General features: G+C 38.1%; 1 protein-coding gene across 1 annotated transcript; it reads right to left on the minus strand.

Moving 5' to 3' along the window:
- Positions 1-20,661: 20,661 nt before the first annotated feature.
- On the minus strand, positions 20,662-23,611 carry LOC108194291 (WRKY transcription factor 72A). Its single transcript, XM_017361243.2, has 3 exons — positions 23,280-23,611; positions 22,037-22,585; positions 20,662-21,890 (listed from the first exon to the last, which is right to left on the minus strand). Exons 1-3 carry the CDS (start codon positions 23,394-23,396, stop codon positions 20,913-20,915), a joined length of 1,644 nt encoding a protein of 547 aa, XP_017216732.1. The 5' UTR covers positions 23,397-23,611; the 3' UTR covers positions 20,662-20,912.
- Between the last annotated feature and the right edge of the window lie 3,010 nt (positions 23,612-26,621).

The following is a 26,621-nucleotide window of genomic DNA, read 5'->3' on the forward strand; positions in this document are numbered from 1 at the left end:
TAATGGCTGACACTGTCGAGGAATCTCCATCTCAGGTATCTCCTGAAATTTCTGTTGATGACATGACTACTGCTGATTATAAAAAGACTATAAATGAACTAGGTCAAGAGATGTATAACTTGCACACTAGTTTATTAGCTTCAGAATCAGATAACTGTAGTCTTTCTCTAAAGATAGCTAAACTTGAAGAAAGAGTAGATGAATTAGCTTTAGAGAAACTCATGAACACTAACTTTAAAGATAGAATTGAATATCTAGAGAATAAGGAGAAGTGTAGTGCAGAAATTGAGGAGTCCCTTAGGTCTCAGATTGCTGACCTAGAAACTAAGCTTAGGGCCTATCAGAATTCTGCTTTTCTACAGAAAGAGATCTTGGATAGTCAAAGGGTTGATAAGAAGGTTGCTATTGGCCTTGACTATAGTTCTTTGGAAAGAGCTAAAAGAAAGAAGAGAAAAGAGAATGAAGGCATATTTGTTTCAGCAGGAACTGAGAATGCTCCTGAAGGAACAAATATACCTAAAATTCTGAAGAACACCAAGACCCCTATCTTTAGAATGGCACAAACAGAACCTCTGATAGAAGAAGACCTTGTCATCAAGGAAGAGTTGAAAAATGAGGAAGTTGTTAAGCCTCAAGTAAAACAGGAATCACAAGATGTACCTTCTAATTCCCATGTCAGAGATGACTCAGATAAAACTGGATTAGGAAGTACTAGTTCCAACAAAAAGAAGAACAACAGGAATGGCAAGTTAGATCCTAAGAACACCAATTCTAGGAATTCTAATGCTAGAAAGGTTTGTAATAATTGCAATTCTACTAATCATCTTACTCATGCATGTAAAGTGATTAAAGTAGATAATTCTGTTTCTAGCATGCCTAATACTGTTAACATGAATACTGTTCATTTGCCATGTGGTAGAGTAGGTTGCATGCTATGTGCTATGAATATGATGTCTGCATGCTTTACCATGTTGAATGCATCTTTTTCTGCACCATCTACCATGAATATGAATATGCCTGCACCTTCTGTTGCCCCTGTGGCAAAGACTGCTAGTCCTTCTAAGAAGAAGGAAACTCCCAACTCCAAGTCTAAAAGCACTTCTGCTAAGACTAAAAAGGAGAAGAGTCCAGTCACCCCTGAACAAGCACATGTTAAACCAGTTTCTGTTGATAATCCTGTTTCTACTAAATCACCTGGACCCAAGAATGTCTGGGTACCAAAGAAAGTTTAATCCATTTGTGAATGCAGGGCACAGGAAGGAAAAGTAAAGTTGTGTGGGTTCTTGATAGTGGTTGTTCAAAACACATGACTGGAGAAAAGTCCCTGCTCACAGATGTGGTGATGAGAACCGGCCCAATTGTAATCTTTGGAGATGACAGCAAAGGTTTTACAACGGGATATGGTAAGCTGAAAGTTGGAAATGTCATCATTGAAGATATCTCTCTGGTGGAAGGACTCAAGCACAACTTACTGAGTATCAGTCAGTTCTGTGACAAAGGATACGACGTAATCTTTCAGAAGGAAGTTTGCTTAATCCAGAACCGGAAGAACAAGGATCTTACCCTCCGTGGTGTAAGAAAATCAAGTTTGTTTATAGCCGACATAGACTCAGCAAGTAAGGGGGAGGTCAAGTGTTTCTACACCAAGGCCTCTGCTGATGATAGTTGGTTATGGCATCGGAAGCTCTCACACTTGAACTTTAAGACTATGAACTCTTTAGTCAAAAGGGAACTTGTGAGAGGATTGCCACAGAAAGAATTCTGTCAAGAAGGACTCTGTGATGCATGTGAAAAAGGGAAGTCAAAGAAAGCATCACACAGGAGCAAAGGCATGACAGATATTGGTTCACCCCTTCAACTGATTCATATGGATTTGTTTGGACCAGTCAACATCCCTTCTATATCAAGGAAAAGATATGCTCTTGTGATCGTCGATGACTACTCAAAATACACATGGGTATTATTCTTACATTCAAAGGATGAAGCAGCACTCGTCATCATTGATCATATCAAGAAGATTGAAAAGGAAGCAGATCTGCCAGTAAGGGCAATCAGATCAGATAATGGAACAGAATTTCGTAATGCTGTTCTTAATGACTTCTGTACTGATAAGGGCATCTCTCGTCAGTATTCAGCTCCAAGGACTCCACAACAAAATGGTGTCGTAGAAAGGAAGAACAGAACCTTGATTGAAGCAGCAAGGACAATGATTAGTCAATCAAGACTTCCAATCTATTTCTGGGCTGAAGCTGTAAGCACTGCTTGCTACACTCAAAATCGTACCCTGATTAACAAGGATCTGGATAAGACTCCTTATGAAGTAATGGCCAACAGAAAACCATCACTGAGTTACTTTCATGTGTTTGGTGCAAAATGCTTTGTGTTAAAAGAAGAGCATTTGGGAAAGTTTGATGCCAAAGCTGAAGAAGGCATATTTCTGGGTTATTCTTTGGAGTCTAAGGCCTACAGGGTTTATCTGATCAATGACGACAAACTGATTGAAAGCATCAATGTAAGATTTGATGATACCAAACTCCCAAGTCTCCAAAAAGAAAATGAATCAGATTCTCTGGAGTTTGAGAATTTTGAAGACATTTATTTAGGAGAAGAGCAACCTGAAGCTGATGCAAGAGAAACTAATGCAAATGAAGAAAATGCTGATCCTGAACCATCTGGAGGAAGTATTGGCAACAATACAAATGATCATCATGGTCACAGTGGTCAAAGTGGAGGATCATCAAATAGGATCTACATCAGCTCAGGGGGAGTAAGTCAAAGTGGATCTACTAGTCATCACACTCAACACAACTATGATTTTGGTGAATCATTGATAAGCGGTATTTATACACACTTATAGGCCTTCATTTCCACTTAAATTGGTTGGTTGTACTTAAGTGTTTAGTGTCTTTTGATGTGTTTTTAGTGTTTTTCTGTGCAGGTCACGAGTTGAGGTGATGAAGTGATTTTCTATCATTTTAGGTTGGTTTTGGTGCATTATTTGCAAGAATAGAGAATTATGGAGTCATCACAACTTGGGATTTTGTGGGTACATCTTCTACAAACCCTCACGAGAACACACTCGTCCACTAGAGCTATCTAGGGGTTTAAAGGGCTTGTTGCATATGCTAAATGCAACCGTGATCACCTACGGAAGTGGTACTAGAAGCGAGGAAGGACATGCACGCGAGAACGAGCGAGAAACGAAAAAACGGAGCTGCCAGTGCAGACACTAGCGCGCCCGCGCTAAGTGGTAGCGCGCCCGCGCTACTAACTGCATCAACTAGCGCGCCTGCGCTAAGTTAGCGCGGCCGCGCCCAGCAGAACTCCCCGGGCCGATTTTTACAGCTTTTTAGTGGATTTTCGCAGCGGTCGAGGCCCGGTTGACTTGGTCAATGCACTTTATTATTTTTCATGTGTAAAACCCTAGCCTCGTAGTAGTTGAATATAGTTAGAATATCGGAACAATATCATAGTTAGTTTTCTCTTGTAATCAAAACACATTATCAGTTTGTATTAGATCGTTCTTTGCGAGGAAGTGACAGTTTCGAGCAAGATCGTGAACATCAAATCTGTAACGTGTGATCCTTATTAGTATTAATTCAAGCATTTTTATTCCATTCAATTCTTGTCTTTTCTTTATAATGTTTTCACTAGAACCCATGATGTCGATTAGTTCGATTATGAACTAACCGCCTTCATGGGATTCTAATGGATTTATCGATGTAGTCTAGTAACGAATGTTAATTACTTGATTGTGTGACGTACGTTGATTTCTTTGCATGAGCCGTGCTTATTCTTCTTAGGAGCGTAGCTAACTTCTAAGTTGTTTGTTAATTCTTTCTGAAGCGAGAGTGGATGATTGAATTTAGAACTATGCCATGCAAACATAGGATTATGTGAAAGAAACATAATTTGTGGTAGACTTGAACTATTTTTATCACCCTGTGTAATCACGATAGATGACTTGTTATTTAAACCTCTCTGCTTACACTACCGCTATAGAGATATAGGGTCTGAGCTTTGTTGGTGTCCATGAGATTTCTGTCTTAATTGCGGATTTTGATTGGTATGATATGTGTGCAACGAGAGTTGGCATGTATTACTTTCGTGTTGTCTGATTAGGATCAACAGTCGCATGTTAATCAGTAATTTCAATTCTAGATGAATTCGATAATGAAGTTAGAATCCCATGTGTTTTCCTATTCTGAATTTGATTAGTAATTTTAGTTATTAGTATAAAAGAAACCAATCCTTGTTAATTGTCTTAGCAGTGATAATTGATCATACATTGTTGCATAGGTGCGTATTCTTAATTCACCAGTCTCTGTGGGATCGAACTTAATATATTACTTGTGATCACGTGCGCTTGCGTGTAGATTTCACCGAACAAGTTTTTGGCGCCGCTGCCGGGGAACTCGGTGTTAATTAATTAGTTTATGTACTTGTCATCAGTGTGCATTAAAATTCACTGACTAGGATTCTATTCTCTTCTCACTTTTCTTCTTTTCTTTATCTCAGGTGCTTGGATCGCGTTTATGCAAACACATACTCAAACCAGTAAGGAAGCAATGGATTCATCTTCTTTCTCAGATTCTGAAACAATGAATTATGCAAGGACAGCAGTTGGTGAGGCGTCACGTGAATTTTCTCGTTTGAACATCAATGATAATAAGGCTGACACAATTGAACCATCAATATCAGCCAGTGGCATTCGCATCAAACCATCAATCATTCTCAAGCTGCAAGATACCATTCAATTTGGGGGTTCTGTTCTTGAAGACCCAAACCTACATCTAAAGAAATTCGAGAAGTTCATTACTGCATTGGATTTCAATATCGGACCTAAAGATCTAGTGAAGCTGAGACTCTTTCCATTCACGCTACGTGATGTAGCACGATCGTGGTTTATATCTCTCTCGGCAAGCACTACTAATAGCTGGAACAAGTTGGAGAAAATATTCTGTACAAGGTTTTATCCTCTAATCAAAGTATCAGCTATCAAAAACACTGAAGGTAAATTCTCTCAATTCTCGGGAGAATATCTTTGCCTAGCGTGGGACCGATTCAAGAAGATTCTCGAAAATCTCAAGGAAGATGACATGCCTCCGGGAATGGCAATTAATTACTTCTACAGGGGTCTCAACAGTCAATGTAGAGCAGAGTTAGACGTGGCAGCTGGAGGAAGTTTGTGGAACAAAAGCTTCGATGATGCTTACGAACTGATGGAGAACCTAGCCGCTGCTGAGCACAAAGATCTAAAGTGGAAGATCTCAAAAGAGGAAGAATCGGAGGAGGATGAAGCGGTCGAAGTCACTCAGGAAAATCAGATGAATAATTGGCACAGAATTAGAGCTCACTCAGACTCAAACTTTAATGCATGTGGAGACACTTATCCTCTACTCTCGGCCAATGCAAGTAACCAATCCGTAATTCAATCACCTGCTGTTTCAACACTGAATGAAGCACAGTACCGAAGAATAATCAGGCGTATTGACGTGTTGGAGGAACGAATTGGTCGCTTTGCTGATATACTAACGGATTCTCTTGCTGAAGCGTTCTTGGCACTAGACGTCAATGTTACTTGGGATTCGTTTGGTTATGGAACGAGGTATCCTCCACAGGATACTTCATCGGAATCGGATTAATTCTGGACTTCACGTCGAGCTAACGACGTTAAACAAGCGCTTCGTGGGAGGCAACCCACGCATTGGAACCACATTGTACCATTGTAAACCTCAAAAACACAAAAATCGAAAAATTCAGCCTCCGGTGTCAGACACTAGCGCGCCCGCGCTAGTGTCAGCGCGCCCGCGCTAAGTTGCACGGCGCGCCCGCGCTATACTTAGCGCGGCCGCGCTACTGACTGCAGAGGCTGGCGGTTTTTCTCCCAAAAATATTTTCTTTTCGTTTTTAAAAGCCCACAATCCTAATTTTGCATGCCTAGCCCGAAATACATCTTATTAAACCCTAACTCAGCTCTCCAATCCTTATATAAACACAAAACCCATCTCCAAATCGCATTATCATTCTTTAAACCCTAATTATATATACACACCCATACACACAACCTTCATCCAATCTCTCAAACCCACTACAAACAAATCTCTTGCAACTCTAAATCTCTACCAATGGCACCCAAAAGAGCCCGAAGATCACAAGGAACAAGCACCCAAGCCCCTACATCTAGCGATTCTTCCTCGATGGGTGAGGTTGAGTTCACTTCCGATGGAGCACGAACCGAGTTTCAACGGCTTATGAATAAGTCGTTAGTTAAGGAGAGGGGATTCTTACCCACGGCGGAGGATGGTGAGCTTTTGAACATGGTTCAAGAGCGGGGTTGGGAGTCTTTTTGCGAGGCTCCGGAGGCGGTTCCCTTGGCTATTATTCGGGAGTTTTATGCTAATGCCAAGGAGAATCGTGATGGATTCACGGTGGTGCGGGGAATCCGAGTTGATTATAGTGCGGAGGCGATCCGTAAAGTTATTGGGGGGCGCGCCAAGCGCCGTAATGAAGAAGATTGGGTGGTTGAGAGGATTGGGCGTGCCAAACGCCGGTTTGATGACGATCCGATTGATTTTGAGAGGTTGGTGTATGACATGTGCGTACCGGACACGCATTGGAAGATGACTGCACCTCCTTTGCCGGCACATGTTTCTTTTCCTGCAGCCGCTCTGAACCGGTATGCGAAGGCGTGGAACGCCTTCATCTGTGCGAACATCATGCCATCTTCACATGGACATGAGGTGACAGTGGAGAGAGCTATTCTGCTCTTTGGGATTGTCTCGGGCAAGTATATTGATCTGGGACATGTTATTCATCAGGGGATTCTGAGGTTCTTACGGGGAGGAACCACTGGTGCCATTCCATATGGCACAATTGTGACGAAGCTCTGTCGATCGAGCGGTGTTCGTTGGCCATCCAACGAGCAATTACAGTTGCCAGGGACACCTATTGATCATTCGGCGATCAGTCGGATGACGGAGTGGGATGGAGGAGTTCCCCACCCTCGAGGCCTCGGGTACATATATGATGAGGTGCCAGGGGGACGTCCAGCATTTGTGAGGAGGGAGCAGCCTAGAGCTTCTGGAGCTGGTACTTCACAGACGGAGAGGAGCTCCGAACCGATGGGAGATGTTCAGTATCGCCGCCTAGCGAGACGGATGGACACCATGCACGACATCCACCAGAGGTTTGCTTATGACTTGACACAGGCTCTAGGTAGTGCTTTCCAGGCACAGGGGGTCACAGTTCAGTGGCCAGTATTCGGAGCAGGGATGCAGTATCCTCCACCTGATTCACCTCCAGCAGAGGAGGGGGAGGACTCGGACACCGAGTAGGTATGTGGGTGCTCTAGCCTTTTTATCACTTTCAATGGGGACATTGAATATTTTAAGTTTGGGGGTGGTAATCTAAGGAAGAGCATATTATTAGATAGTTTTTTTTTTATTATTTGCATGTGTTAGTTAGTTCATGTAGTTCACGTTTTTTTTTATTATTTATTTATTTTGCTTTGATTATTTCTCACGTTTTCTTTCTAATTTTCCCATATTTTCTTTATTTTACATGTTTAGTGGTAATTGTAGTAGTTAATATCACGAGCATGTGCATGAATTATGAAGTTAAGCCAAGTTAATTGCCTATGATGAGTTATGTGCGCAGTTCTTGATTAGTAGTTTCAATTGCAATGCTAGGTTAGTACTTGGAAATTGCTTGTGTTGGAAATTGTAATTCACATATGTTCTTGAGATAGGATTTAGACGAAATTCCATGAATTCTAGGATTGAATTGAACACCCTTCAGCTTAGGTCTGTAAATCTTAAGTTTGGGGGAACTGAGGAGTAGATATACCTTTCTAGAAAAAAAGAAAATATATATAGGAAAAAAAAAAAAGAAAAAAAAATAGTAGTAAATAAATTCACTAGAAAAATAAGTGGTAGAATTAACTAGGTTGAGCTCATTAGTACTCGAGTAATTAAGTCTGAGGGGACTTTGTGCCTAACAACCTAAAGCCCTTCGTGGTTTGGGATTGTTGACCCAACGCTCGCTACATGGGTACTAGTGCATAAATCTTTAGGGATCTCAACCATTGCACGGTTAAATAAACCACTAGAATAGAGTGAATAATTGGTGTGTGAAGTCTTGTGGTGTTCGTAACGCATTTACACTGCGAAGCGCTCTGACCTTAGACCGAGCAATTAATCATCAATAATAAGAAAAAAAAAAAAAGAAAAAAAAAATAGTGAATAAAATAGAAGGGTGTGGACATTCTTTGGGACCTTGGCTTTTAGTAGGACTTGAGTGACGGGGTGTTAGTTTTAAACTTTTACGATTCTTGATTGGGATTCTGTGGGAGTAGTAGTATTTGTCTTGTCTCAATAAAAGAGCATACTTGCACACACGGGCACTCCACACTTGTAAATAGAAGAGTAATTGACTTGGTAGCGAGAGAGATGAAATTCGAGAACATTAGCACAATCTGAGGTATTATAATTGGCAAGGCAATTACTTCATAGTTTACTCATTCATCACGTAGTTGCATTCATGCATTGCATTGTATTGTTGTATAGTGTCGTTGACGCTTGAGGACAAGCATCAGTTTAAGTTTGGGGGTGTGATAAGCGGTATTTATACACACTTATAGGCCTTCATTTCCACTTAAATTGGTTGGTTGTACTTAAGTGTTTAGTGTCTTTTGATGTGTTTTTAGTGTTTTTCTGTGCAGGTCACGAGTTGAGGTGATGAAGTGATTTTCTATCATTTTAGGTTGGTTTTGGTGCATTATTTGCAAGAATAGAGAATTATGGAGTCATCACAACTTGGGATTTTGTGGGTACATCTTCTACAAACCCTCACGAGAACACACTCGTCCACTAGAGCTATCTAGGGGTTTAAAGGGCTTGTTGCATATGCTAAATGCAACCGTGATCACCTACGGAAGTGGTACTAGAAGCGAGGAAGGACATGCACGCGAGAACGAGCGAGAAACGAAAAAACGGAGCTGCCAGTGCAGACACTAGCGCGCCCGCGCTAAGTGGTAGCGCGCCCGCGCTACTAACTGCATCAACTAGCGCGCCTGCGCTAAGTTAGCGCGGCCGCGCCCAGCAGAACTCCCCGGGCCGATTTTTACAGCTTTTTAGTGGATTTTCGCAGCGGTCGAGGCCCGGTTGACTTGGTCAATGCACTTTATTATTTTTCATGTGTAAAACCCTAGCCTCGTAGTAGTTGAATATAGTTAGAATATCGGAACAATATCATAGTTAGTTTTCTCTTGTAATCAAAACACATTATCAGTTTGTATTAGATCGTTCTTTGCGAGGAAGTGACAGTTTCGAGCAAGATCGTGAACATCAAATCTGTAACGTGTGATCCTTATTAGTATTAATTCAAGCATTTTTATTCCATTCAATTCTTGTCTTTTCTTTATAATGTTTTCACTAGAACCCATGATGTCGATTAGTTCGATTATGAACTAACCGCCTTCATGGGATTCTAATGGATTTATCGATGTAGTCTAGTAACGAATGTTAATTACTTGATTGTGTGACGTACGTTGATTTCTTTGCATGAGCCGTGCTTATTCTTCTTAGGAGCGTAGCTAACTTCTAAGTTGTTTGTTAATTCTTTCTGAAGCGAGAGTGGATGATTGAATTTAGAACTATGCCATGCAAACATAGGATTATGTGAAAGAAACATAATTTGTGGTAGACTTGAACTATTTTTATCACCCTGTGTAATCACGATAGATGACTTGTTATTTAAACCTCTCTGCTTACACTACCGCTATAGAGATATAGGGTCTGAGCTTTGTTGGTGTCCATGAGATTTCTGTCTTAATTGCGGATTTTGATTGGTATGATATGTGTGCAACGAGAGTTGGCATGTATTACTTTCGTGTTGTCTGATTAGGATCAACAGTCGCATGTTAATCAGTAATTTCAATTCTAGATGAATTCGATAATGAAGTTAGAATCCCATGTGTTTTCCTATTCTGAATTTGATTAGTAATTTTAGTTATTAGTATAAAAGAAACCAATCCTTGTTAATTGTCTTAGCAGTGATAATTGATCATACATTGTTGCATAGGTGCGTATTCTTAATTCACCAGTCTCTGTGGGATCGAACTTAATATATTACTTGTGATCACGTGCGCTTGCGTGTAGATTTCACCGAACAATCATCAAGATTGAATCTGCCAAGACAAAGGGTATGGAGTAGAGACCATCCTGTCGAACAAATCATTGGTGATCCAGACACAGGAGTGCAGACTAGAAGAGCAACTCAGAATGAATGCAACTTTGCTGGTTTCTTGTCTCAGACAGAACCAAAGAAAGTTGATGAGGCTCTAAATGATCCAGATTGGGTATCTGCAATGCCGGAAGAACTCAATCAATTCGAAAGGCAGAAAGTTTGGAAGCTAGTGCCAAGACCTAAAGGAAAATCTATAGTTGGCACTAGATGGGTTTTTAGAAACAAACTAGATGAAGATGGTATTGTTACGAGGAATAAGGCAAGACTGGTTGCAAAGGGTTATTCGCAAGAAGAAGGAATTGATTATGATGAAACCTATGCTCCAGTTGCTAGGCTTGAAGCAATCAGGATGTTCTTAGCATTTGCTGCACACTCCAACTTCAAAGTATATCAGATGGATGTGAAAAGTGCATTCCTGAATGGTGATCTGGAAGAGGAAGTCTATGTTGAACAACCCCCTGGGTTTGAAGACAAAGAATTTGAAGACTTCGTATACTTTCTCTTCAAAGCTCTCTATGGCCTGAAGCAAGCCCCTCGAACCTGGTATGACACTCTTTCCAAGTTCTTACTTGAAAATGGTTTCACCAGAGGTATCATCGATAAAACTCTTTTCCATAAAAAGCATAAGGATGATATAATTCTTGTACAAGTATATGTCGATGACATTATATTTGGTTCTACTAATGATCTTTTGTGCGAGAGATTTGCTAAGTTAATGCAGAGCAAGTATGAGATGAGCATGATGGGAGAATTGTCCTTCTTCCTAGGACTTCAAGTCATTCAGAAGCCTGACGGTATTTTTATCTGCCAATCTAAATACATCAAGGATCTTCTGAAGAAATATGGAATGGAAGAAGCATCTCCTGCCAAAACCCCTATGCCAACTGCTGTCAAACTTGATCAGGACAAATCTAGTAAGTCAGTTGACATCACGAAGTATCGAGGTATGATTGGCTCTCTCTTATACTTAACTGCTAGTAGACCAGATATCATGTTCGCAACTTGTTTATGTGCTAGATTCCAGGCTGATCCTAAAGAGTCACATCTTATAGCTGTTAAGCGTATTTTTAGGTATCTTAAGGGAACCCCCGATCTAGGGATTTGGTACCCTAAAGATACAGGTTTTAATCTGATTGGCTATACAGATTCTGACTTTGCAGGATGTAAGATTGATAGGAAAAGTACTTCAGGAAGCTGTCAGTTTCTTGGACGAAGGTTGGTGTCATGGTATAGCAAGAAGCAACACTCCGTGTCTACGTCTACAGCTGAAGCTGAATACATAGCTGCTGGGAGTTGCTGTGCTCAAATCTTGTGGATGAGGAATCAACTACAAGATTATGGACTCATGTTGGATAAAATTCCGATTCTGTGTGATAACACGAGTGCCATTGCCATTGCCAACAATCCTGTTCAACACTCCAGGACAAAGCATATTGATATCAGGTATCATTTCCTTCGCGAGCATGTCATGAATGGAACAGTAGAGTTACACTTTGTACCTACTGATCAACAAATTGCAGACATCTTCACTAAACCACTAGACGAATCCACTTTCTCTAGACTGGTTGGTGAACTTGGGATGTTAAATATGTCTAATTAATTAGACAAGAAATAACTGCAATTTGTTCGTAAGTTCACAAGTTTTAAAATGTACATATTTTCAGGACTTGTGAATTTACAAAGTGCATCCAGTATTTTACATATTAATTTTCTTGAAGTATTTAAGTGCTTATATTCAATTAATGAATATTAGTGTTTATTTAATTCATATTTTAATTATATTTGATTAATGGATTTGAAGCAATTCAAATTATGTTAAGTTCTCCATTAATTAAATCTTGATTAAAATAATTGCAGCACAATTCATTAAATATTTGTTGGCTAAATTTTAATTTAGTTAAAACTTATTTAATTTAGTTGTGATATCGATTTGTTAAATCTCTTTGAATTTAATCAAATTCGTTTAACAAAATTGATATGATTTTGGGTGGAGTTCCACTCGAAATTTGGCTAAGTATACTTTACTGGTAGGTATGTGGGGTTAGGCGCAACATTTGACTAAGTCAAACGTTGCGCCCCTGACCAACATATACATACACATACTGTATACTCTAGAAGCGCAACGTTTGACTTTCCAGTCAAATGTTGCGCCTCTTACCTACAGCCACTGTATGCTTCTGTTTATTGTGACTTAGATTTTCTAAGTCTCACGAAGTTGCGCCTCATACAGTGTATGTATGAGGGGCATTTTCGTAATTTCAATTGTTGCGACCTGTTTTGAATTCCCCTAGTCGAGAGCTTTCACTACATATAAAAATTTTAACGATCCATCGTTGTTTTTCGTTAGGGCTTTTTCGAAACTCTTGACATTCTTGGACTGATTTGAACGAGTTCTTAGTATTCATAATTTGCGAAACCGATCCCATTATTCTTAGAATTTCAAGAAGTATTACATACTTGAATTTCATTAAAATCTGAAATTCTTGGAATTAGGGTTTTACGGAGCGTTATTAATTAATTATTTTCGTGACATAAGTTGAAATTTGTTCGTTATTTTTCGTGAAACGAAATTTATAATCATTTTTATTTTTAATTAAAAATGGCTGCAAATTTTGAGATTCCGAAAACAAATTTCACTATTGTTGAAAATAATAATTTAATTACGCAAGCGAATTATCGACGTTGGGTTCGATACATGTCAGAATTCTCATTTGCTAGGTTTGCTATGACTGAGTCTGTATACCTTAACAAATCTCTACTTCGAGATTTTCTGTCCTCTATCTCTGTGGTAAATGAAGAACAGGTATTTGGACTCAAATGCGTTATTCAGGGACGAACACTGACAATCACTGAGAACACCCTGAACACTGCTCTGCAACTTCCAACAGAGAATTTTGAAGATGTTCCAGATAGAGCTGAAAGGACAAACTTCTTCTTTGCTATCCATTGCCAGAGGGAAAATGGTGATCTTCCCAGCAAAATGTACGTGAAGCATTTACCTCGAGAATGGAATTTCTTCTTTAATTCTATTTCTCATGTATTTGCACCAAAGACTGGAGGGTTCCATGGCATCACAACCTTCAACCAGGAGATTGGAATTGCAATAGCTCAGAATACAAGAATAAATCTGGGACACATGATCATGGGAGCTTTTCAGGACTCCCTAAGGAAAAACGGAAACATACTCCTCTATCCTAGGTTCTTCCAGATTGTGCTCAACCAGATGCTGACTCCTGCTGAAAAAGCTGTCTATCCCAATATAGACAATGTCATATGCTCTTTCATGACTACCAGGGTCATTTCTATGCTGGAAAACCATCAAACTTACACCAACAATGAAGATGTGGTTCTTCCGGAGGCAATGCAAGAATTCCTGAACAATCAAAATGTGCCTCCACCCCACATTCAAAATGTTGCTGATCCAGTGGTTCAGGAAGTAGAGGCTCCTGAAACCCAAGCTGAAGAAGTCCCTGAGTCATCTCATCAAGCTGATATCCCTGAGACTCAAACTTCACACATGGAAGAAGAGGTGATAGTGGAAGATGCACAGACATCATCAGATGACAATGCTCAATCTAAAGGAGAGGATTCCTTACAAGACAACTCCACTGACTCTGAAGATGAAGTGGATAGTCCTGTTCCAACCACTGCAGCTGCACCTTCAGATGATGTGATGGTGGACATTGATGAGCTCTTCACCAACACCTACAATCCTTTGCTGCAGTCAGGTATCCCTTCTGACTCTGACAACTTGTCCTTTAGTGCACCTGATTGGGTTCAGAATCTTTTGGATTCCAATCAGCTTTCACCACCTATCACAAGTGCCAATGAATTTGAAATCCCCCAAGTTCATAACCAAGGCACCACTTCACAAATTCTACAAACATCAGAAGCAGAAACTACTCTACCCCTCAGCCAACCATCTACTATTTCTGAGAAAGAGGGAGAAAGTGCCTTTAGTGCACCACATAAGGAGTTTGTTTCTGAATCTGCAGCTCTGTCTCCTAGTCAGGAAAGGAGAATAGAACCTGAGACAACTGCAAATCTGTCTTTTTCTTCACCACCTCAGCCAAACATTACTCCAATGCACAGTGAGGTTGCACACACGATAGAAGAATTGACGGTTGCTAACACTTTGTCGTCCATGTTAGGGATAGACACTGTTGTTACTGATCCTATTCAGGGTCAATTGCCTTCACAGGCTTCTGGGGGAAACTTGGATGAATTGCCACATTCTACATCCTTGTCTACCCTCCTGGGAGGAACATTCCCAGATCCTTCAAAGGACTCTTCACCTCTCGAAGGTGAACGGCAATCTGTTTCTGAGCCCTTCATTTCAGGAAGTGTGCCAGTGATAGAGGACTTGTCACAAAGTCATTCGCCGTCAAAGGCAGTTGTGGGAAACCAGGGTGCTTCGCCTGTTCAAGGATCACATCCTTCGAGCCCTGTGTCTACCCACCCTGAGATTCCAATTCAGGATCCATCTAAGGACTCACTACCTTCGAGTAGTTGGCAACTTGTTTCTTATGACTCAGATTCATCTGACGAGGAAACTGAGGACGAAGGCTCACGAACCTTCATTGCACCTTCTGTGACCTCTCTAGAAGAGGCTAAGAAGATTTCTCTTGCAGGTACATCCACAGAAGCTGGAGCTTCTTTGAGTGAGAGGGAAACACTTACAGAACCAGTTATACAGAAACCCTCTGCCCCACTGAGTGCTCTAGTGTTGAGTGAAATGAGAGAAACACCTGCAGAACGAACAAGTGAGAACCCAACAGCCCAACCTACACCAATTCCAACTGTATCTGTGACAGAATTTGAAGCTCTGAAATTCAAAGTTCAACATCTTGAAGCTGAAAATCTTGTTCTACGGGAGGAGTTGGTGGAGATTAAGTCTACTATGGAGCAAAGATTGGCTGCTCTTGAAGCTAAATTGCTGGCTTCTCACCCTTCCAGAGAGGATTACTCAACTGAGGGGGAGAGAGCAGCTGAAAAAGCAAAGGGAAAAAGGGTGCTCACAGGGGTGTCTGAAGAACTGATTGATTCTGCTCTTAGGCATCAATTCAGTTACAGTCATGATGAATACATCCCTGAGTTTGTGGATGACAGGGTGATTAGGATGGTTGGTGCTGAGAATGAAGATCTTGAAGAAGGAGAAATCCCAGACACTGAAGTCTTTGCTGATGAACTTGCATATCACAATGACATCTTTCGTGCTGAAGAGTTTGAAATTGCAAATCCACAAGACATTGCTAATGTTGCTAGGGATTATGCTGAGCAAAGGAGAGCAAGGGAGAAGTTAGAAAACCAAAGACGGATTCGAAGGGAAAGGAGACTTGCCAACTTACATAAAGATGGAGCTGAATGGGATGCTGCTAGATCTGTGTTTGATTTTCCAGAGGTCACTCAAGACAATGATGATGACGAAGTAAAAGATATCTTTGACTCCTTCAGGAACAACTACAAGGATTTACATGATTATCACGAGGTGTTAAATGATATCATTTCTACTGTGTCTGTTGCTGTTCTTCCCAGGAGAGGGTGGATGGTGAACATATCATTTGAGCTACAGAGAGAAGGCCATGGACTCAAGCATGTGTCAAGTCAGTTTCTCAGAGATCTTTCTTTAACTGAGCTGTTTGTGGTAAGAAACAAGATCATCTCAACCGGCAGAAAGCATAATGAAATATTCAGAGATATGGTGGAAGATTGGATATCTGATATTGGAGTTGAAATTCATGACAAGCCTTCAGTTATCAAATATTTCAAGGATGGTATGATTCAGAGTATTGGACTCACTGATGAAGCATTATCAACATACAATCCTCGTATACTGAAATATCTGGAAGCTCAAGTCAGGGAGAAGTGCTCAAGGACTAGCAAGGGAAGACTAACTGCTGAATTGCTATATGCTTATCGTCTGAACTTTGCTGCTCTGAGAGATTTGGACTTGTCAGCCATCAATCGTCAACCACCATATCCACTGCCTCCACTCAACCCTGAAATTCCTGAAAATCCAAATGCACCTGTTGTTACTTACAATCCTACATCTGTAATATTCAAGAAGAAGAAAGACTCTGAAGTCACTGCTATACCACTCACAGAGATTGGAAAACTCAATTCCAAAAGAATCACTCGTGCAGTTGCAGCTGTTAAGTGGTCAGTGGTAAAAGAAGACAAGAGTGTGCTCAAAGATTTGATTGATCTTCTGGAGATAAGAAAAGCTGTAGAGACTGTCCACAACACTTCTAGAGTTCGTGCTCATCCATCAAGGATCATTATGAAAATTGAAGGAATGGAGATGAATGTCACTTTTAAGAAGTTGAAGAAGATGGTTCATCTGCAAACCTTAGAGAAGATGAAGAAAAATCTGGAGCAACCTCCACCTGAGAATACACTGGAGCAAGTGGCACTGAGTACCATCACAGCAAGGATTGAAGAGATTGAAAACAAGCTTACTCAGAAGAGAGTAGAGGAAGCTGCAAAGAGGAAAGCTGAGCAAAAGCTGCTTAATGCAAGAGCCAAGAAACCAAGGACAGATTAGTTCAGGCTAGAGGAAGAAATGGCTACTTATATTTACTTTTGATTTCTGGAAAATGTAAGATATAATCCAGACTGTACTTAGTATTATTTCCTGTTTAAATTAGTATGCTTTTTCATTGTGTCAGTTGAGTTATCCTCTTAAAGGATTTGCTTGTCGAACTCTAACAATCAAATAGGGGGAGATTGTAAAGCATAATGTAACGTAAATGTAATTACGATAACTCAACACAACAAAAGACAAGAAACAATACGTAAGTATAATACAGGAATCTACAGGTTGGAGATTCGATACAAACAGACAAAGACAATCAAGATATCTGAGACGAGCATCCGTCCACTGAAAGAAGTTCATTAATATGTTCAAGCCTCAGTGAAGAATAAAGTTCAATGTGTCTGCTATCAAGATTGCCTGAAGATCAAGTATCAAAGACCAGAAGATTCCAGTATATTTAATTTGATTATTCATAATCAAATTTATCGAAGCAACACCTAACCCGGAATGACTGATCAAGTATATTATCAAGCAAAGGATTCAAAGAATTATTTCAGTTCGAGTCGTTCGTGAACCAGACCAGTGCACAGGACGTCAGGACATACGAAAGTATTCAGTGGATTCGATCAACGAATTAATTGATCAGGTCAATCGAGCTGCTCCTGGATTTATTGCCAAAGGAACTTATTAATTAGATATATATATATATATATATATATATATATATATATATATTAATTGTGAATTATTTGAATTTAAATAATTCAAGTGATTAATTAAACACAATTAAGTATATATATATGTATATTTAATTCGTATGCTAAATGGGAAGTCTTGTGAAATTGTCTAAGTGTTCATCACAAGGGAAGCATCAACACTGTTAAAGCGCAAACTTTGACTAAGTCAAAGTTTGCGCCTCAACCTCTCTCAAACACTTAGAATTTTCTAAGTATATACAGTGCATACACTGTCTCCTTCCATAAGCGCAACTATTGACTTTTGGTCAAAGTTGGCGCCTCACATACAGGGGAAGAATCAAGCGCATCTTTCACTTAGAATTTATCTAAGTCATGTCCCCTGTGAAGCTCCTTAAGCGCAACCTTTGACCAGTATTCTCAGCGCAACAATTGACTTAATTACTTAGATTTAATCTAAGTAATTCTCTCACAGTAGTTGTCTCTACAAAGCGCAAGGTTTGACTGGGAAGTCAAGCGCAAGTTTTGACTTCCCATTGTACAAATCCTTGGCGCCATGTTTGACTGGTTACTCTGTCATACATATATATATACTTGTATATATGTATATGTAATTGGCGCCAGTTAATGTGTTGTGGAGATAGATTTATTTTGGTCAATTTAATTCGTCCAGGACGAACTCAAGTCGTCCAGGACGAACTCGTTAACCATGGTTAGTTGTTGGAAAGCCTATAAATAGAGGTTAATGTTTTCATTTGAAAACAACTACACACTTTGTAAGTGCACACACTATACACATTCTCGAGAGTTAAATTAGAAGATTGTTTTTATCGAGAGTTTGTAATAGAGTGATTGTAGTCTCTGCAGCCGACACTTGTGTTGGATTTTGTAGCACCCGAGGATTATTTCTAATATAAGAATATTCCCCGACTTGCTGGAGTTATTTATTTACGATTGATTTAACATGGACTGAAACAAGATTATCCGCAATTAAATTAAATCGAAGAAATTGGTAAGACGTATTCAACCCCCCCTTCTACGTCTGATTGGACCTAACAAGATGAAGCCCCAAATCTGCTCGTCACACGCTGAACTCTAAAATTCCAAACTGAAGCCCCTGAGACTCGACTGCTCTTGAATCTCTTGACTTTCTGATTTTAGATATGTCAAAAAATCTAAAACCCTCTTTTAATTGAAATTTCGAAAATGATTTATAATTAAAATATTCATGCTCTAGTTTTTTTTAAGAGCAAAATCGAATCTCATTCATTTGTTCAAGTAAAGAATCTTTATTTTATCTTTATTCTCGTACAGAATACAAAGTTCTGGAAGTATATTTTAAAAGCTTTAAACGAATCTTAAAATTGTTCGCATCAACACTTGGAGGTCAATTTTTTTTTTAAAAAAATGTAAAATTACTATACATTTAACAACATTATGAATCAAAAGCAGAATTGTATCATTTTAACAAAATAAAAGCCAAATCTACATGCTACAAGTTAGTGAAGCAAATAATCTTCTTAAGAGTGTAAAACCAAAATAAATCTTTTTAAGAGTTTAAAATCAAAATAATCATGACTACTGCAAATGAAACTTAATTCTTGAGTATATGAGTATAGTATCTTGATTATGAAATTTAGAATTTAGAAAGTTAATCTCCACAGTTTTAGGCGGTGGGAGGCTTTAGATTAAGAAAAAAAATACTATATCTCATACATATAAAATATAGATAAAAAAATTTATAATTATATAACAAAATTATTTCGATCCAGATTGAATTTATTTTTTTAAACAACAAAACCTATGTATCTGGTACCCGTTTCAGTATTGACAATATTTAATATCTGAAAAGCCCAACTAGCTCATACTCATGAGTCATGACCTTTGGATCTCATTGGGACAAAGTTACATGAACATTGACCGTCTCCTCTCATATATCAATTTATATGTACATGTATTTGGACAATATCATTAATATAAGGAGATAGAGAATGTATCGTGGAAAGTATATTGATTTGTGTATATGTAGAAATACTGAATATGTATATGGGATTAATCAGGGTCAAATATGACATTTTTGGGTGTCTGTTTGAATTCTGTTGCATTCAGAGATCTACTTTTACTTGTTGTTTTTAAAAAAAAATTCCGTGTTGTGTTGCTTTCTTGTCTGACCTCATAACTTGCCACTAAAAAGTAAAAAGGTGTTTTCACATTGCCTTCATTTGGTCGTGGTATACATTGTGCAGGAGGCATTGTCACGTACCTTGGGTGCATAGTCGTATCTATTTGAGCAAATGTATATCTCAAGTGTCGCTGTGACTGTCTCTGCAGTGTTTCATTGTTTCTCTTATTATCGTATTTTGTTAGCGCTATTTGTGGTTGCAGTTGAAATGAAGCTATAATGAACATGATAATAAAGTATGACGTGGTGTTGAGTTTATGTTATTCATTGCAAAGCATTTATGTTTTATGTTATTCATTTCAAAGCATGTGGTACATTTAATGGTAAAGTGGACTTCAGTTGTGCAGTGTTTTATGTTCAACATCGTAATTAGGGTTCAATATCGGGTGTAGAACATTGTGTTAAATAAATTTATTAAAACGTTTTAACTATACTTATGGAGTTCACCAATACCCACCACCCAACTAGGGTATAGAATTTCGCTTTTTTCTTTCTTTGTATTTTTAGTATTAGTGATACAAGAGGAATCAAAAAAATTTCCCTCCTCGTTTTATTTCATATCATCATCACTTATTTGGACATTTTCTTTAACAATCAGTTTCTATAATATGAGTAATATTGTGTAATACAGGACTTTTAATTTGTAATATTAAAAGTATCACATATTTATATAATAATTTAAATGTACAGTATATCATTATATCAAAATTAATAATACTCCCTCCATTTAAAAATAATTCTTATTTGATTTTTTACAAGTAACTTAATGTAAAATATAAAAAAAAATTCTTTTCTGTGAATAAAAAAGTAAAGATGTTATATTTTTATTACTTCCGCTCTTGTGTGCATGCCAAAGATGAGGAGATAAGATGAGCACACCCTTCTGCATCTCTTCTCCCTGGCAGCCTGGTCAATACAAATAGGACTAAATAATAATCATACATTAATTGTAAGTACATGCAGCTATAAAACAAATTTACATTATTTACAATACTCAAAACTCAAATATAAAATGTTGTTGTATTTATTTAATCCACATGCATGCTACACCATTAACAATGGCGACTACCAATTCAGTTCGCAGTCGCCTCAACATGCAATGTTTTCTCCATTGTACATCACTAACATAGTATAATTACTAAGAGTTATATACGTTACAACCAAAGAATTATAATGAATCATTGGAAAACTAAGTTTACTTGGCAAACAAAATTCATTGCATGAACGCCAGTTATGAATAATTAATCCATAATCATCTGACTTGGTCTCTATTATCCTCAGGAGATGTAGATTTACTCTTCGAACTCGAAATTGGCAATGAAGGAGGGAGAGGCCTGATCATGTTTGATGCCTGAGAATTTGTTGCAAGAAAACTAGACAGCACTGGAAATGATGGCTCCTGCAATTTTACATTATTGCCACTGATGTTGTTGGAGCCGATCATTGAGGTGATTGCAGCTGCTAGGGCTGATTGGAAATTCGGGTCGGCTGTTATTGCTTTCGTGGCAGATTCGATGGAGTTCTTGTCCATTTGCATGGACTGATGAGCTTGAGCAAGATCATTGTTGTTCTTTTGCATGTAGGAATATGGGTAGAGGTTTTCTTGATGTTGTCTGGCAAAGTTTAGCGATTGGCCTATTTGAGTGTTCTTTGCGTAATTTTGTAACTGGTAGTTGTTGGCATTGCTCCAGAAGATGGGTAAAGTGGCGTTGGAGTCCAAAGAAGTGTTGAAGTTGAGATTAGTACTCGAGGAATTGAGATTGTATCTTGGAGGGAAAGTACTTGTCATGGAGGAGGAGCTTGAGGTGAGATCGAGAGTGATGGATGGATACGAGGAAGATGAGGAGATTGAAGTGTTTGGCAAGTAGAATGGAGGTCTAGAGGATGCTGAGTTATTGGAGAGATAATAGTTGAGTCCGTGTAGCTCAGCTGGGGTGGTGATGGTAGTCGGGGCTCCTGATGATCCGATACCCGAGGTGGATGAGCCGGATAAGAGCATGCCTGCAGCTGCCGAGGTAGTGGAGGCCATGGCATGGGCTGCTATTGGGAGTGTGTGGTTGTGCGTTCCTTCGTAAGTGGTGATCAAGATGGACATGTCTTGTGAACATCTTTGTACTTGTTTTCGCACTGGACATGATGGTGTGACACTGCACCGATAGTATGCTCGGGGGCATGGATTTCCTTTCGCGATTTTTTGACCATATTTTCTCCATTGGCACCCATCAATCATCTACAATCAAGCACAAGAAACACCCTCTAAGTACATTTCCACAAACATCGAATTATGATCAACAAAATTAAGAGTAGTGTTAGGTGTACAGAATTGTGCACAGAAAATTTGTACATAATGACATGACAATTGTGTGGAATGCTCACCGTGGGAGTATCACATCGAACTCTGACAGAAACCCTGGCTTTCTTAGCAGGGTTTTGGTGCGAAACCTCATCCTCTTCATGTGCTTTCTCACTTTTCTGAGCATTCCACGTCTCCGCGCCAACTTCCTTCACATCATCCAAGCTATGTTCAGGAGACGATTCAGGCACTCCTTCTTTCGAAAGTACAGAAGGCTGCACATCAAACCTGCAGTCCAATCCAAGCCTCAATCCTTCTTTATCCTGTTCAACAGGCTTCTTAGGACTCGACGAATGCTTATGATCATTCTCCCTTTTTATTTCACTCGAAGATGATCTTCCAAGACTAAGGGACACATCAAACTCATCACGCGTCTCATGCTTCTGTTCGCGATGGCCTTGATCATTGACAGGCCTGGATTTGGTGGGAGAATCCCTGTCATGAACAATGTTGTTGAATTGAGTTTGAAGAGTTTGATAATCCTTCATCATTTTGTCCAAGTAAGTTCTTAGTCTGTGGTTCTCCTCTCTCACCTCATGCATTTCGGCTTTCGCAGAATCAAGCTCATTATCCTGCATGCATCCATTAATCCAATTAATATATAAGTACACGTATGAACTGTAGCGGAGATAAAGAATATGAGTAGTACCTTAGTACCTACATTATATAATTTGCTTTTAGTTTTATAGTTAATTAGTCTTTGCACTACTTAATTAATTAACACTAAAGCGGAGACTTAAACAGTAGTATGATTGCAATTTGCAAATGGCCTTTGAATACGATATCGTTTATCTACTGATCAAGAAAGAACAAAAACAAATTGGTAGCATGCGGAACTAATGAATATTATACATAACAATATTTGCAAATAAATTTCAAAATTCTCCCGATCTTTGTAAAAGTGAGATTTTTGTACAGACGATTAGAGAATTTAGTCATCGTGTACCTGTCTGTAGATTTATTCATGCTATCTAGATACAGTTAATACTTCTCAATCTTTACGTGTGGTTAATGATCAAAAAATTAACGAACTAAATCCATTTCATAGATATCAATCTAAATATCTAATCACATATATACTCAAGGGGATAATTAAGCATAGATGAATGAAAATTAACGATATATATACTTAAGCATGATAAAAAATTTTAAGAAATAAGACTAATCTTATTATTTCAGATTCTGGATTCGATTCTCGTTCATTTCAAGATTTGCGAGGATATACTTAATCCTCACGAGAATATATAAAATGAGTTAAGTAAATACCTTGACAAGGGGCATATCTTCGTCTTTGCGGTCTTCATCATCGGCATGGCTCGATTCACTTCTCTTCTCTTCCTTGAATGCATCCCCATGAGCTTTTCTTTTCAGTGTTTCCTCCATGTATGTATCTATCTATCTTCTCTCTTGTAGTCTATGTATATATCTTAGCTAGCTAGCAATGGATAAAAGTGTTTAATGATAAACAGCGGTTCCGTTCTTATAAGAGCAGCCTGCAGAAATTGACTCCGATGCTCTTAGCGACTACTATTTCAAATTTGCTGGCTTTTACCAGTTAATCTTTTCAATATACTCAATGTCAATGACCCACTTGGATTACTCGACCATACTATACAAACACGCATTTTAATGACGTTTTTTCGTGTTTATTTTTTATACGAAGTTGTTGTATTATACGTATGTATAATCTATGTAGGTCAAACTAATTGATAATATCTTTGAAAATCTATTTCTGTAAACTTTACGTATATCACTTGTAAAATGGTTCACGACCAATATTGGTATAAAATCATTCATAAGAGTACATGGGTTAAGCTTGATGGAAATATTATATAAATTCGTAAATAATATTAATAAAAATATTCGAATGTCAATTATCTAATTATTATGTATAAAAAATTTTGACCAATTTTGTGTATCACCGCTCCTATTACTCTTATTCTTAGTTAATCATGGATGGAAAGAGTATCATATATGTACTAGAGTCCAAGCTAAAATATTAAGAATTAACAATTTAAATAATTCAATATTGTACATAAAAAAAAGGTGAAAACGTTTAAATTATTTTAAATTTGAGTCAATCCATTTAAATGATGAAATAGACTTTGATCATTCAAAATTCACAAAAATAGTACAATATATTTTCAAAAATATCTCATATATATTTAATTACTTTTGACTTTTAGTTAATCGTCTTCCAATTTATTGTACAAACAAATTTAAGATAAAAAAAATGAGTTAGAACCATTTGCTTACCTTGAGCCAAACATGCAAGTAGTAATTAGTAAACGAAGAACTAATCTGGGGATAAGGTATTAACAAGACTAAAAAACATAATTGTATAATAAAAACAAGTTGCAAGGGAAGACTTCAACTTCAGCGTTTAGGTCTTCAATGTAACATGTCAGAGAGAGATCCAGAGAGAGGTTCGAGCCGCAATCGTCGGTCCCCACCCACAAGTCTCATTTCAACTACTACTGTTATCAAGCAAGCATCAACTTTTAAATTATATGCACACATTTTTAATTAATTTAATAATATTAATAAATAATATGTGGTTATATAGAAATGGACGCCATTACAAATGTGGATGCATCTGCATGGATGGACAAGAGGGTTGCTCAGAGCTGGGCCTACTGAAGAAGGCAAGCGTCTGTCTGGTAGCTAGGTAGAGACACTGTGGGTTCAGACTTGAGCTGCTGGTTGGCTTATATATTGACTAATCTTAGTGTGTGTATGACATTCTTCACAACGTTATAATGTAGGGACCGACTTGATATAGACCTAGCTACCTCGTTTCGCACCACAAACATATGTAGATCTGTATATAGGTTTATATGAACTGGAATTGGTGTAAAACTATGTGCCTGTTTGGGACGAGGGGAGAAGTACTTCTTTTAAGAAGAAGTTGGCTTCTGCTTTTCTTACCTGTTTGTGTAAAAAAACAGAAGCACTTGTTTGAAGTTACAAATGTTAGCTTTTCTCTTACAGCTTCTGCTTCTTTCCCACACTTTAATCACTTATTTGTTTCTAACTTCTACTTCATTTTTTTTACTTTAATCAAGAAGCACTTATTTTAAGTTCATCCAAACGGCCCCGATAACTACCAAACTAGAAGCTGGCCGAGCACAACCGGATAATCCGTGATTATGGTTTTATCCTCTGTTTTCCAGGTTATGAGTTCCACTCTGACTCATCTTGAATATATCTGAGAACATATACTTAATTGCAAAATTATAAGGCATATGTGTTATTTTTTTTAAAAAAACCTAGCCGGGTATATGTCTATGTGCAATGTATGTAAGATCAAGAGTTTTATAGGATATCTAAATGCAATAAGATGGGCGAAAGTCAGATTTCCCTTGTAAAAATTGTATATTATTAGAGGGTGTATATTGTCGTCGAGAGATGAGGTATTGTCCCTTAACTCTAGTAGTGTCTTCATTCTGATCTGCATTGGTTTGCTAGTGTTCACTTGTAATGTGTGACTAGGGGTCAAGTATGTAATTCGTGATGTAGGTCTCTAGCAGAAAACATGTTCTGGGGCCATGATTTTTACCGATTTTATTTAATATAACTTTTGTTAATATTAATAATTAATAATGAAGTTTGTAATAAATAAAAAAAAAGTTGGTGAATTAATGATAGGATGTAGAGTAGATGGTCATGCTTTTTGATGTTCTTGAATGATGTCATTTTCAATTTAGCATAATTGCATATTAGGTAGATATCATACATAATTATATATATGTACAAGGATGCTGGAAGAAAATCTGAATTTAAGAAATTAAATTAAATAAAATATATATACACACACATACATACATACATATATAATTATCGGCGTTGCATTTTGAAATTTCATTCTTTCACAAGTTTTCGTTGACAACTAAGTTAGTAGAAGTCCGGGTCTATTATTGTATAATTTTTCTAATTTATACAATTAGTATTTATACTTCCACATGTATAAAATTGCATGTGCATAACTATTCAAGTGAATAATAATAGTGAATTATTCATGATAACTTGTATAATTTCTATGCTGACTTTTCCATGTTCGGAATAGTACAAAACAAAGACTGCATGCGTTTACTTCTGAATAAAAGATGGGAAGATTGCGGAAGATGGTAAGAGTATATGCATTATAAAATTTCATGCTGACGACCAGCCATTTGCATAATTTTATACAAGATCATCAAATTAAACACTAATTAATAACTAAGCCTTGGATCTGAACTTGAAGCTCAAGATTTATCATCAATCATTTTATAAAGCCCTTCTTTTTAAATTATCGTTCCAGCTAGGCTGAACCGGAAATTTATTGGTAGAGGTTATTAGGTCAATGAAAAATGTACCAACAACTTGAAGCAGAAACCCTAGCTAGGGGTAGGCTTTTGATATAAATATACATGCGTTTATATTTAGTAAACTAGCCAAAAAAAAAGTAGTATGGTACTAAATAAATGCAAGGACCGAATTGAAGTCCTCAGTGAGAGCCTTTATTCAACGCCAGCAACTATTTATGCATATGCGGATTGTATCTTGGATCAAGAGCGTTGACATGATATCCAGTAATTAACTGTGGTTATCTATGCGGTCTAGACGTTC

This window comes from Daucus carota, chromosome 7 (assembly GCF_001625215.2).
Source record: "Daucus carota subsp. sativus chromosome 7, DH1 v3.0, whole genome shotgun sequence".
Classification (NCBI taxonomy): Eukaryota; Viridiplantae; Streptophyta; class Magnoliopsida; order Apiales; family Apiaceae; genus Daucus; species Daucus carota.

Bases quoted from the DNA above. Each gene is read 5' to 3' on its own strand.
- LOC108194291 (XM_017361243.2), bottom strand. From the start codon at position 23,396: ATGGAGGAAACACTGAAAAGAAAAGCTCATGGGGATGCATTCAAGGAA. The intron at 22,586-23,279 runs GTATTTACTTAA...GGATGCATGCAG, and splicing joins AAGATATGCCCCTTGTCAAG to GATAATGAGCTTGATTCTGC. The intron at 21,891-22,036 runs GTGAGCATTCCA...GCTTGATTGTAG, and splicing joins TTCGATGTGATACTCCCACG to ATGATTGATGGGTGCCAATG.